This window comes from Phlebotomus papatasi, chromosome 1 (genome assembly GCF_024763615.1).
Source record: "Phlebotomus papatasi isolate M1 chromosome 1, Ppap_2.1, whole genome shotgun sequence".
Classification (NCBI taxonomy): Eukaryota; Metazoa; Arthropoda; class Insecta; order Diptera; family Psychodidae; genus Phlebotomus; species Phlebotomus papatasi.
This window is the reverse complement of record NC_077222.1, coordinates 101,797,583-101,812,449: the sequence shown is the minus strand read 5'-3', so window position 1 is coordinate 101,812,449 and position 14,867 is coordinate 101,797,583. Positions and strand designations below refer to the sequence as shown.

General features: G+C 33.8%; 2 protein-coding genes across 2 annotated transcripts in view; one reads left to right on the top strand and one right to left on the bottom strand.

The window, feature by feature from the left end:
- Nucleotides 1-14,867, bottom strand: part of LOC129810139 (TBC1 domain family member whacked) — a 147,992-nt gene that overhangs the window by 10,629 nt on the left and 122,496 nt on the right. The gene's annotated exons all lie outside the window — the stretch shown is intronic.
- Nucleotides 4,712-11,018, top strand: LOC129810108 (uncharacterized). Its single transcript, XM_055860384.1, has 6 exons — nt 4,712-4,857; nt 4,968-5,202; nt 5,279-5,518; nt 8,473-8,567; nt 8,627-10,309; nt 10,789-11,018. Exons 1-6 carry the CDS (start codon nt 4,850-4,852, stop codon nt 10,955-10,957), a joined length of 2,430 nt encoding a protein of 809 aa, XP_055716359.1. The 5' UTR covers nt 4,712-4,849; the 3' UTR covers nt 10,958-11,018.

The following is a 14,867-nucleotide window of genomic DNA, read 5'->3' as shown; positions in this document are numbered from 1 at the left end:
ATTACTTAAAAAATCAGAAATACTTTTACATAAACGGAAACAATTAACATTACACTGGTATTACACTTCCTCATTAAAATTTTAATGTGAGATAGCACTCTTAATTAGATATTTTATTAGATAAATGAACAAGGTCCAACTGACGTAATTCTAACTGGTAATGACGGTAATGAGGTACTCGTAATAGGGATTATGATTATAGTATTATTTTTTGAGAATAAAATTTTCAGTTTTAAGTGGTTTTAAGGGCTAATATCAGGGCTAAAATCATCAAAACAAATTGATCGGAACTTGTTAGAAATAGAAAACTAAAGCCAAGACACACACCAAATACTTTACTTTACTTCATAACGTTTCCGTAAGTTTAAAAATGTTCTTCCAAATTGTACATAGAACATTAAAGAACACATGTTTCTATGCAACTTTATTTTTCTTTGCATACCTAATTCGCTTAATTTATTTTGAAGATTATAGACAACTTGGTTTTTATAGTGTATGTCTTTGCTACTATTGTAATTTACAATAAAAATACTTTTTTGCTCATAATTCTTTTAATAAATTACTTTTTTTACACTAAATTTATTAATATATTTCAATTGTTATCGAAAATTCTTCAAAATTAAAGGATTAGAAAAATTGCGCACGAGGTGTACGTTGTATAATACAAGAAGCCAAGACACATACCATTTGGTTATAAAATTATATCTTTAACAGCTAGGGGAAAGCGCGCTACCTTCGGACGACTCAAGCTCCGGACAATTCAGTATTTTCTCTATGTTCCTTATGGATTTCACCCATAGCTCTTTTCTGAGAATTTGAGGCATCGGACTAGCTATTAAAATATAATATTATAATGGGCCAAATTCATTTACAACACATTGAAAAAAAAAATATTTGTGCGAGGCATAAATCTTTCGAAGATAGCGCGCTTTCCCCTAGTATACAACACACCAAAATATTGCCATTACATTTTATATTGCTTCATTTAATCTGTAATTTAAATATTTTTTTATTTAAATTTAGCACGTATTTTAGCTTATAAAACTAGACTTTTATAATGCTATTTTAATGAAAAAAGGAGCATGGTTTTTCAACGCATTACTCTTTATTGGTCTCAAGTGCTTCTGCAACTGCATTATCGACTTTTCTTTGTATTGCTTCCTGTCCTGTCACGACTGTTTGGTGGTTTTGGATATAACGAGGACTGTGGAAAACAGTTGTGACACAAACCAATGCAAAAAAGTCAATAATGCAGAAGCACTTCAGAACAATAAAGTTCTAAAAAAAACTTCATTTTTCTTTGGAATAGCACTGTGTGCTTTATCTGTTTTAATACAAACTCATTATAATTTAATAACCGAGAATTTCAACTATTTTCTTTTTTTTCTATTTTCTTTAATAAAAATTGTAATAAAGAAATTTTGCAGAGGATAAAATATAACAGTCTTTTACACTTTTACGGTACTTAATGTAATATCACAAGTAAGTAGGTAACTATAAGTAAGATACTTTTTATGAATTGAAATGCCATCCAATTTTCTCACTTAATAAACGAGAACAAATCAATTTAATGGGTTATGCAGGTCACGAAAACTAAATAGCATAGTTTCTCTAATTTTTTGTTTAAACACAATGAAAAATGTATTTAATTCAAGCACTTAACCATATAACAGTACAGACATATTTTCTAAATTTTCATTTAAAATTTATAAAAAATAAAATTCATCCTTTGGCACCTGATTTCCGGGTACCCTTTTGAAAAAACTTACTTTGGGGTAGTCAATATTACTTAGAGAAAATTCATTTGAAGACAAAAAACTAAATATTTCCCACTAATGAGTAGAACTCCTACTAGGATGGAGGGTTTAAAAAAAAATAAATAAATTTTCCTTTTATGAGGATTTTATACAGAAAATGGCAAAAGTGCCCGCTTTGTAATCCGGATGATTTGGAGACAATATGACAGATGTCCGCTTCGTAATCCGAATGGATTTTTTGAATTTGTTCAACGTCTCGAAAATATAATACAAGATTTTTTTCTAGAATTGGAATAAAAGTTTTAAAGAAGCTTAAAAATACATAGAGAATTCCTATGCTATTATACTTCATTTATTAAACAAACACATCACAGGATAATTCATTTTCATTGCTGAACAAACATGCATACATAACCCCAAAATGATTTTAAATGTAACCGTGGATAACTCGTCCGGATTACGGCGATCCGAATTAGGGAGCAGGCACTGTAGTAGAGCTATCCGTGAATTAACTATTTTTTTGGTGTATAACGCTTTATTACCGATTAAATTCATTCACAATACATAAATCAATTCCGATCAATTCCGATCAATTCCGATCAACTCCGAACTAGAAAAGTAATTCAAATTAGTAACATTAGTAACATGCCATTCGGGTGTTCATGGCAACATCACAGCCGATAGCATCCTTGAAGAATTTTATGGTCTTTTGCCCATTCTGGGAATTTCAAAGAAAGTTCTGAAGGATGAGGTGGCCAACCAATTGCATGTTGACCAGCAAAAGTTTTGGACAGACTGTCAGGGCTGTAGACAAGCAAACTCCCTGCCATTTCTTGGGTTTTAAACCCAAGAAATGGCATACGGCGGATTCAAAGGGATTTCTAGCCTGGGTATCGAAGCCCACTTTTGTTCAATCTATCTATCAAGATGCGTGCGTACGCACAAATAAAAAAGGATAATAGAAAAAAAACGATTACTTGACCGATTCATTATTGGGATTGGAACTGACTTTTAAAAATTTTAAATAAACATTTCGGAACATACAGTTTACTTTGGAAAAAATGAAGAAACTATGCTATTTTTTTTTAATATTCGAGACTCACGTAACCCTTAAAGTAGCTACCAGAATATTTTAAATTATTCACAAAAATAGAGTTCATCCCTCTTACAATATATGATAAAGAGAAAAAAAAAGAAAAAATTATAACAAGAAGACCAATGAATAAAAGACAACAGAAAAGGAATTAATAAGAACAGAAAAAAGGTCACTAAGCTTGAAAAAAACCGACGAATACCATCCGCGGCCTATGCATCTCACTAGGAATTGCATTGAAGAGCACGCCCTTTGCAAACAGAGACCAGTAAAGATAGTTACTCTTGACTTTAGGCACTATGAGTCCGTGAACCCTGGGCAGATTCTCCCTAACCAGAAGATTCGACAGGAACTCGGGACGGACATTTAAAAATTAACCAATTAAGTAGAAAGAACACAGCTATTGAGCCTAAGTGAGAAATAAGTTCACTACTAATAAATACATTTCTATGAGAAGTGATATGGTCCCGATTTAAGCTACAGATATACTTGACACAATTATTAGTCAGAGGGCGAATGGTGTCACTATCCGCCGCAATAAAAACTTCTGCTCCGTCATTGAAAAAAAAAGAAGAAATTTTTGTTAAATAATTTTAAGAGTATTTTGGATCAATGTAAATTAAAGATTTCCAGAAGAAATGCAGATCTAGGGGCAAATATTAGAAATAATTTTAGTAAATCAAAAGTTTTAGGTAAAATTTTTAATTATGCTTTTTCGGCTCTAAAAGCTGTTTATTTAAAGCTTGGTCAAATCAAATTTATTCGCCTTTAAAAAGATATTAATTTTTTATGCTACAATATTCATTTGGCAGGCTTTTACGCAAATATTCTTTATTATTTATTGATCTGCTAATTATTTCCTTGTTTATATATATATATATATATATATATATATATATATATATATATAAAACATTCTTGAGATAAACTTTTAACAAACAGCATGACAAAATGTTTATTTCATTAATTTATTTAGGCACTGTACAAATAAACAGTAAAATAAATTAATTTAGACAGCAATAAATCAAATTAAATCAGTATACTTAATTCAGAACACCAATAGAAATAAAATTTTTATGCATTTTTTGTCAACGGGAAAATAAAGAGTAATCAGGAAAAATATTTGATTCTATTCCTATTAAAAAAAATCAATTTTGTAAAGACTTAGATTTTTTATTGACCAAAATTGAATATTTTACTGATCGAAATCAATTTTCTACTAACTTAATTAATTTTTTTCTGTTAAATCATTTTCCATTTTTTAGTTTTACTTATTATTATTAAATAATTAATAATATATTATATTATTTACTGTCTTAAATTGTTAATTTTCGTTAAAAAAAAAGTCTATTGCCCGAATTCATTTTAAAATATTAATAAAATTAAATCGAATGAAATAATGTCAAAGTTTATTTTAAAGTTGAATGTATTAAATATTCAATAATTTGAATAATTCACTAAATTATCTTGTCTTGCAAACATGGGTTAATATTTGTGGTTGCTTTTACTGCCAATTTTTTATTTAGAAATTAATCTATCTTTAAGTCATGCTTGACTAATTTTCTTTTTTTATTTTCCTTTCCAGGAATATTTGCTACTTCTAGGTACTAAAAACAATAGGATTTCCATTATCTGCTTACGAAATTTGATTTTCACTGACCCAATCTACTAAACTACTGACCAAAATCCAATAAGTGCACTTTTGGTCAACGAACAACCAAAAAATTAAGAGAAATTTGAATTTCCTAAGAGACTTGTGGAGGGAATTAAGATGTTTGTTGCTGGAAACGTCCAACAACTACAAGATTCGTCTGACACCAAAGCAGTGTATCATCACCAGACATGCGCTATCTGAATTTTATTGTATTTTCTGGCGCTGGGTGTCCTAAAGTCATCAAATAGGTGTGATAAGAGATTATTATTTATACCTGAGAAAATCAAAAATACAGCCTGATGATACCATTAAATAAACTTTTTTAAAAAGACCACTTATTAGAGAATGTCCAAGTAAGTTAAAAAGACAAAGAATTCTACCAAATTACCAAAAATAAAATAAAGAAATTAGAAATATTTTTGGCCAGACAGTGACATTTCGTTTTTAACATATTTTTCCATAGGGAAGTGATAATAGTTTTCGTGTACGATAAGGAAAAGTGCCAGGATGAAGCTGATGATCCAATCAGTGCTGTTGCCTACTTTCATCCCACCTGGGTGTCTGACACTCAGAAACTCACCCTCTGTGGCCAATTGATGGGAGTTTCCCATTTCCTCGAGCTCAACTTCAGTCAACCCCGTATCATCTGCCTCGAGAATGGGAAATTCGTTATCAAAGACTTTGGGAGATTTCTTCTTGTAATACAACAAAAAAAAAAACAAACAAACATCTGCCTTGATAGCAAATTAAATTGTTAATTTAACAATTTTTCAGGCCATTGGAACGGATCGAAATGTTTCTGATTCAATCTTGGAACATCGAGCCAAATTGCTAACATCGCTAGTCAAACTATTTCATCGTGATTTACAAAATATCTTCGATCAGTGCATGAGTGTTTCCGGGCAATACAGAAACTTCTGCACAAAACTCTATTACATCCTTGAAACCTACATCTCTACCATTCAGTATAATGGAAACATCTTTCAAAATGTTCCAACGCTAAAACTCCCCACGGTAAGTTTACTTGAAATTGTTCCAACGATAAATTTTTGATTAATTCTGTGAGAAAATCTCATAGAAGTTAGTTTGAAAATAATTACAGGTACGTATCGGTACAGGGGCAACGCGAAAGATAGCCTATTACCTCTGGCTTGCACCATGTTTCACAGTATTCTGCTTGCAAAAACAAACACATAAATAAACCCTGGGGTGAAATGATAACTTTTCGATATTATCGAATCGACAGTATCGATAAATTCATATCTGTTAGATTTAGTAAATGATGACTTTTATCGCATTGTTAGGCCATTGATTCTGACATTCTTAATAGAATGTGACTGTCGATATATATATTTGTATTAGCTACAAAAAGTACAGTTATCATTTAAACTTTTCAGAATCGACTGTCGATACTATCGAAAAGAAGTTATCATGTCACCCCTGGATAATAGGGGAAAGTACTCTCCCTTCGAACGTTCATCCCTTCGAATAATGTGAATTTTCTTTTAGTTTTCCTATGAGACTTTAACATTTCTATTAAATATTAGTTGGCTTATCATCAATTGTTGATAATTCCGTGATAATGTAGTGGATATTTCTTACGAAAAACAAGAGAAATTCACATTATTTGAAGGCATGAACGTTCGAAGGGAGAGCACTTTCCCCTACTAATGTAAGGCAATAGACACGGATAAAATTGGCCCGATACGATTCTTTACCCCTAAAACTCAACTCAAAATCGAATTTTCACGCATTTCGAGTTGCAAGCACTCCGAAGTTGCCTGTAAAGAATCTCCGTTACTATAAGCTTATCTGGGCTTATAACTGCTCATTCTCTATTTTAAATAGTTTGAACACAGAAGGCTAACAAAAGAAAAAGAAAGTTAATTGAAATCGGTTTATAAACATTAGAGATAGAATCCTGCCAATTTCGATTCGATTCTCGAGCTCAGATACAATATACTAAAACTTCATCGAAATCGATTCATTAACACCGAAAATTAAGTCAAGTTATTTTTGGTTATAGCTCAAGTCAGAGAACATTGAGGGGGGAGTGCGACCCGTCTTTGAAACGGTTTTGACTTCAGCTACAATATATTAAACTTTAATCAAATAGCTTTGTCTAATTTTCGAAATATTTAACATTGAATTTTCAAAAATCGATTTTTCTATTCATCGGACTTTCGATTAAACCAAACGAGAGCTCACCGTATTTAATCACCGAAGATGATTAAATTTTTTTCTATGGTAAATTTGAATTGAATTGAATTGAATTGAATTTTATTATCATCTCTGTTTTTCCCACCCCCCAAATTCGGAAAAACTAATCGAAAATTCACTTGATATATCAGTTAGAGCTTCATAGAGCTTCTTGCAATGACTATTCGATTCTCACTGAAGTTTAATGTTATCCTACTCTCGAATTCACTACGAAAAATTGTCTTATGATATTGTCATATTATTACAGAATTCTCCTATAGGAACGAATTTGAATATTAACGTTTATAACAGCCAGGATTTTTGCTTAAGTTCAGATTTCACCTCGAACCACAGAAGCTGAGATTGTAAAGTATCTCAGCTAAAACACGAAAAAAAAGCTCTAAATAACAAATGGAATGCACTGGTCAACCATTAATGCAAGAAAATGGACAAGGTTTTGATTTAATTTCTGATTTGGAGTGCTGGGGTCAGGGAAGGGGAGTGTTAGGGCTCATAATAGATTAAGACTGATCCTCGAAATTAGGTAAAATAAGTCTATGCCAATGACCTCTAATCAAAGAACCAAAGCCTTCAGTGTGTCAAAGTTTGGAATAAGTCTTTTCTGCCAAATTTACCAGACAAATATTCTAGATGATCAGCCTGAGTTTATCAAGCTTGAGCTTGAGACTTTTATGGGGCGGCAAGTTACGAACTTACCATGATAACAACAGTATTTCAAATGATCTACATGGAATATTGCATTACTCACAAGAAAAGGAAGTACCATGATCCTAAATTAGCGAAGGGTCAATCTGATGATATTATCCTGGGTCTGGATTTGGGTGTCCTAAACTCGCGATCTAATTAAGAATTAAAGAACAAAAGGTTCAAAATGAATAAATGAATTAAACTAAAGAAAAAAAAATAAAATAAAGCCGAAATTTTCTAAAATCAAGTGTATCTGATACTAAAAATTATGTCACAGGAAAATCAAAGCGATGAACACCCTCCCGATGCGTCAGGATGTGCAGTCCTTTCAGGATAAGAAAACAAAAAATTCTTTTCCAAAGCTTTCGGCGCTTCAACGCGCCTTCCTTAGTGGTCAAACCTGTGATTTCTCTCTAAAATTTCCTTCGCAATGTCTATCCATTATTCCGACTGAGGAATTACAGGAAAAGCTGGCAATTTGTGGGGGGTTTTCCTTCTTGGACAATGATTGTTGACTTCAGGCCGAAAGCTCTGGCAAAAAATTTTGCGTTTTCCTGTCTTGAAAGGATTGTTCACCCTGATGCATCCGGAGGGAGTTCATTTCCTTGATTTTCCTGTACTTGATCCCATCAGTAGTCTACCGAAAACTAAGAATTATCTTATAATAATCTTTGATTGATGAATTCTGATTTAATCGTAAACCTCTAAAATTGAGTATAGGTCAGATTAACTTTTGTTTATTTATTTATCGTTTACTGATTCAAAACCGATTTAAATCGATTCACAAATAACTTGAAAGATCGTCCAAAATAGCTTAAGTGTAATAAAATCTATTTTCGGATAAAAATTAGTTTCCGGTTATGAACGGGTTCATTACTGGTTCGACTGGTTCATAACCGATTACAACAGGTTTAGACTCGTCAGAAATTCCAAGACCTTTCCGATGAGCCCAAATATAATACCATTTGTTTGAGAAATACACTCTTTAGAGCCTTTTTAACGTTTGATCCTGAAAAACCGATAATTAATTATAAATTATCAATTAATTTTGTACAATCCAGAGCGCTAGCAACATATTCCTGGATGCTATGCAGACATTGCAATGCTGCCAGCAGAGCAAAGGTGTCCTGGGTGGTACAATTCTCTACCAAAATAAGTAAGATTCTAGAGATTTTTCTACCAAAGTTTGTACTAAGATGTCCATCCTTTCATTAGGATTATCGCCACTCAACTATCCCCTACGCTTTCAAAGCACATTGTCCTAACTGATCCATATCGAATCAAGTCCACCGCAGAAGGGATATCTGTGGGCTTTCACGTGCCCGTTGGTGTTCAACTGATAGTCCTTTACATTCCTTTAAACGAATATCTTCGACTAAAGCAAGATTCCACTAGAGCTCAGACCTCATTCACTCAAATCGCCAGCTCAACAATTTTCCCGGCTCAGATAAAGCGAAAGATGAAACGAGATAAGTCTATAATCTTTTCCAACATCCCAGAAGAGGAAGCAATGGCAAGTATAGCGGAAGATAGGGAAGATGTAAAGCCTAGACCGGTTAAATCCAGGCCGACTCATTTACCGTTGCGTTTTAAGAATGTTTCCGGAAAGGATATTCCTGAATCTGGGATAAACTCAATCACATTTGATGACAATGATAGCTTTCCCCAGTTCATTGGGAAGACGAGTGTTTGCTCAACGCCAATAGCTGAGAACAAGATTCTCGTGGGAAATGTCATGCCCATCTGTGCCAATCGGAATAAAATCAAGCAGGAGAAAGTTGAGGAGGAAGCAGAAGTGGAGGAGTCAGGGAAAGAAAAACTGAATTGCTCGATAATCAGGCCAGAAACTGAATTCAAGAAGAGCAAGCGACGGTTCTCCTTCCGACCTTTTCAGCGGAGTTTAACGCAAATAGGACTATCCCTGGCCAGGAATGGAGTTAGTACTTACGTAAAAGAGGCCAATGGGCATCGATGCCAAACGATTGCGGATCCAAACTATCCGGTTTTCAATGACGAAGGATATCCCATTTCCAAATGTCTCTACGATTGCTACGTTTCCGGAAAGGATTCTGAGAATAACGCAGAAATGGCGGTTGATGCCCTGGAAGATCTGAATATTGAAGGATTTGAGTACGATTCTGTACAGAAGGACATCCCACCGAAGGATCATGCTGATCAGGAGAAAGAAATAGAAATTTTGAAAGAGGAACCAGAAGCAAAAGCCCCTGAAACTCCTGTAGATACTTCAGAGAAGAGAAAATCCTTAACCCTTCCTCTGAAGTCGCTCTCAATGGATTCCAATGCTGCAAACTTTCCGGAAGTCTCAATGAAGTCAAAACCTAAGCTCTCGGGGATTCCTCTGACTCCTTTGATGACCAAATTGAGCATCCTGGCAGCCAATGATGAGAGATCGAGTGGATTTTCCAGTTGGAGCACAACTCCCGGCCACATGGAAGCTTCTGTCCTTACTCCAATTGATATCAACAAGTCCTTAAGTAGGAGAAGATCTTCAGCTGCGAAAATCGAGGAAGCTGACTCTTTGGAGGAAAATGAATCAACTTCCCAGAAAGTCGAACTCTTCATCTGTGGCCATCAGAATATGACCATGGTCCTCCTGATGGAGGAAAGCAGTGCTCAGAAGCAGGAAATTGTTCAGTCAATGTGGGAGATTTGCATTTCCCGACTGACCAAGATCGAGAATTCCCTGCATAAAATCCTTAACGTTAATGTTGATGGACTTATGGACAAGAGTGATGGAAACTACAGCTTCATCTGCTTCGATCCCAAATGGGACGTAATACACCGTGGAGGTCCATGGACGGCTGAAGAACTCCTCATTCTCGAGGACATGCATCAGGATTTCAAGACAAATTCATCCTTCACAGAAACCATAATTAGGTAAAGATCCTAATACCGGCTTCAGACTGGAGGTTTAGCCCAGTTCCCGAAGGTCTCAAAAATTTAAATAACAAGCAATTTTATTGATTATTCAAAATCTAATGGATCCTTTGCCCTTATAATCCAATTCTAAACAACAATTTCCTAAAAAAATCGTGCCTGATAAGGAATTAGAGGAGTTAAGCCAGATGGCTAAGCCTTAGGTCTGAAACCCGTATAATGCCGGCTTCAGACTGGAGCTTTAGCCCAGTTCCCGAAGGTCTCAAAAATCTAAATAACAAGCAATTTTATTGATTTTTCAAAATCTAATGGATCATTTGCCCTTAATATCCAATTCTAAACAACAATTTCCTAAAATTCGTGCCTGATAACGAATTAAAGGACTTAAGCCAGATGGCTAAGCCTTAGGTCTGAAGCCCGTGTAACGCTACTAACTCATTCCCGCAAGTTCCGGAAATTAACTCTTTTCCTGGTTTTAGATGCGAGGACTCCATAGTGTACGGATATCAATGTGGAGATACGCAGATCTTCTACAAACAACCCGTCCACTCCCACAAAGGACTCCCCCCTCCAGCTGATGCCATGGGAAATGTGTCTTTGATTGCCAAAAGACGCCTCGAGCGCGATCATTCCGTAATATTGCTCTAAATATCACTGTAAGAGTCGAATCTAAGAATTCGCTCTACGAATTAGGAATAAAGGTGAGTAAGGTAAAGTACCCTGTAGTCGGCCGGTTTCTCAACTCGGCCAGTGCGACTATTTATTCAATTTACTTAGATTTGTTATAATATGGTCTTACCGATTTAACATTAGAAGGTGTATTATATTATATATAACGTAAATCAGTGAAAATTTCATAGAAATTGACTATAAAACGTTAAAAAATTGGTTAAATAATTCAACTGGCCGAGTTGAGAAACCGGCCGACTAGACTAGAGGGTACTTTACCTTAATTGTTAAAATAACTTATCGTGCAACAAATATACAACAAATACCGACCCCAAAGAACCCTTGCCAGAAAAAGTAGAGAATTATTAGATAAATTAGAATTAGAAATATTATGTTCAAAGAACATGAAATAATTGTAGTACCAAAAATACATTTGTATTTTGTGTTGAAACGGTAGGAGAGAATGGGGCAATTAAGGGAAATGACCTTTGCAAAGTTAATAACGATAACGCAAAGAAACTGGATTTTTAAAAATACTTTTTAAAGATTTATTCTTTTTAACATGAAAATAACTGATCTATACAGCTAATATAAGTTCCTCCTCCACGAGAAGGCGGAGCTTAGATTTCAGATCACCCTCGCTTTTGACAGTTTTCATAAGTGAAATAGATTTTTTAAATGTCTTCTCAATATTTTCTAAAGAGAGCATCGTAGTAGGCATCAGGTAAAATATCTGCATCATTTAAATATAAGGAAAGGGCAAAACATAATAAGCCACGCCCTTTATTGGAAAGGATCGAAACAGTTCAGTAGAGCATCAATCCACTTGGTTAGTAATAACCTTCGCGATTTGAGAGCTCTCCTCGGTTTACCTTTACCGATTCGAAGGTATATCAGAGAGAACTTACTAAAAACCCGTTGGAAGTTCGAACGTTTAATCCGACGAGTTACACAAAAGTGAGCAAGTTCAAGAAAAGAACATTTATTTTAATGAAACTGCAATTTAAACGTTTTACCATCCTGAAATTCCACAAAATCACACAAAAATTCACATTTTCCAGCAAAAGTTTGCACATCGAAATTTAAAATCTCCAAAAATCTATTTTTTCTGGAAGGTTCCTTCTGTTCTTTCTAAATCTGACTTTTCGAAAAGTTTTTAGACAACGGTTTTACGATTTTCAAAATACATTTCTTACTTATAAGCATTCGAAGCTCAGTTTGAAAGCGCAAAGAAAAGTAATTTTGCATTTTCATTCGCGTAAAGTGGCTGAAATATTTCCTGAAATATCATAACGATCTTTCGAATTTCGAAGTACTACATCGCATATGAATCTGAGTCTGTCACTTCGAAGATCAGTTTCGTTTCGAAAGCCAAAGAAAAGAATTGTTACTTTACGTATCATCGTCATGTTGGCCGAAGTACTTCATTTTCGAATTTTGAAGTATCTCGAGTGTCAAAATGTATTTTTTTGCTGTGTTGTTGGCAAAAATAAAGCAACAAGGTTTATTTATTGCATAATATTTCTTCTAGTAATCACTAATGAATAATTCTTTCACATGCTTCTTTTTGTGATATTAAACAAATTTTTCCAACTGTGTTCGAAAATTTTGTTTGAAAATTCGAAAATCAACGACTTTCTGTGCAAATAGAGGTTAATTTACCTTTTATGCAAGACCAAAGACGATTTTAGAGAATCAGACTCCAGATGAGAATCGGAAGATCGTGAGAAAAATCAAAGCAACGGCGGAGATAGGGGAAAGTGCTCTCCTTTCGAACGTTCATGTCTTCGAATAAAGTAAATTTCTTTTGTTTTTCGTAAGAAATTTACACTAAATCATCACGGAATTATCAACAATTGATGATAAGCTAACTAATATTAAATAGAAATGTGTAATTCTCTTAGGAAAACTAAAAGAAAATTCATATTATTCGAAGGTATGAACGTTCGAAGGGAGAGTACTTTCCTACTTCGAATTACTCTAATGTTTGTTTGGCAGCTGTCATTCGGATACCGGATGACATCTGTCAAACACTAATTTTTCCAACCTCGTGAGAAAATTTAGGGGAAAATGGGGTAATTTGGAACCAGTACAAAATTGTAATATTTGAGATTTCCTCAATGTTTCAGATGGGAAAAGAGAAAATGAAGACAGTGAAATAGAAGAAAAAGACAGGTGAGAAGAAAAGGAACAGCTTCTCTTCGTATTATCAAATGTCTCAAATTACTCCTTTTTTTATCCTACTTTGAAAATTCGAAAATGAGTTCAGGGGATTTAAAGTTTTCAAAAAATTAACGCCATTTTTGTGCAATTAGAGTCCCATTTATATTTTAGTAGAGACACTTCTGGTGTATAAAACTTCGACACATCCTGTGAGCAGTCTGGGAAAGTCTCCTTTAGTGGTTCGTTCCTGAGATAAAAGTTTTAGCTATCTGCTAGAATTTCCCCAAAAGTGTCCCGGCTAAAATACAAAGTTTAGGAGAGTTTCTGAAAAGATGTTTTTTTTTAATTAAAATATTCTCGATAAAAAATAATCCGCAAAGAGAATTATGAAAGAAAATAAATTGAGGTTCACAAAAACGGTTTTTTTTATGATAATGCACATGAATATCAAAAGCTCATTCATTTGAATAAGAACTAGTCAAACAAAAAAAATGCAAAAAGAAAATTTGGGAATAGCGATAAATCTAAAAACAGAAAATAGAATCTCCGCTGCAATGAATAATTTCATTTCCTTAATAAATACAGGAGATATTTTTTTTTATTAAAAATTAATATTTGTAGACTAATGAAATATAAAATATTATTTCAATTAAAAAGAAGATGCCATTTGCAGTATCTCTTTTACACCGAGTTAGCTGACATTACATTATGATGCTAATCCTATGAAAAATGAAATCTTTCAGGGAAATCTTTCTCCTAAACATGTTTTTTAGGACCTTACTGTTCTCAAGTGCTTCTACATAATCGACTTTTTAGTGGTTTTGGAACTCGGTGAGAACTAGGAAAAACAGTCGAGACAAGAACCAACACAAACAAAACCCGATTTATGCAAAAATATTTTTTTTTCAGTACGGCCATTAATGTGTAAGGTTCCCGTCTTAAATATTTATTGTTTTTCCTCAGTATTTGGGAGATATTTTAATTTTATAGATTGATGATTTTGGTATATATTTTTGTGGACGTTTTTGGTTTTTAAAGGATTTTCTACACAGGATACTGGTCAAAATAGGCCTAAAGGCCTAAGACCTTGGTAAGGGGGGACAGGTAACGGGGGAAACAAAAAAAAAATGCAAAAATATTAGAGAACAGTAAAGTGCTAAAAAGCATAAAAAAAGGAAATATTTCTGCTAAACATTTTTTTAGCACTTTACTGTTCTCAAGGGCTTCTGCTTTATCGTTCTTTATGTTGGTTCCTGTTTCAACTGTTTTCCCCGATCCTCGCTGAGTTCTGAAACCACTAAACAGTCGTGACAGGCGAAACGACAATTCAGAAGCATTTGTAAACAGTAAAGTGCTAAAAAATGTTTAGGAGATTTTTTTTCCTTTTCATGCTTTTTAGCACACTACTGTTCTCAAATGCTTCTGAATCTTCTTTGTGTTGGTCCCTGTCTCGACTGCTGCCCCCACTTCTAGCCGTGTTCTAAAACCTCCAAACAGTTGTAATAATAACCAATAAAGAGAAAAGTCGATAGTGTAGAATCACTTAAGAACAGTAAAGTTATAATAAAAATGTTCATTTTTATTGGAATAGCACCATTATTCAGCATTATGGTGTGTCTCTGCTTACTATTTTTTTTTTTAAATTTTAACGGAAAATTTATTTTACCTGCAAAAGTAAAAGAAAAAGTAAAGTTTCAGAAAATTATATCCAGTTTCAAACTCAGAT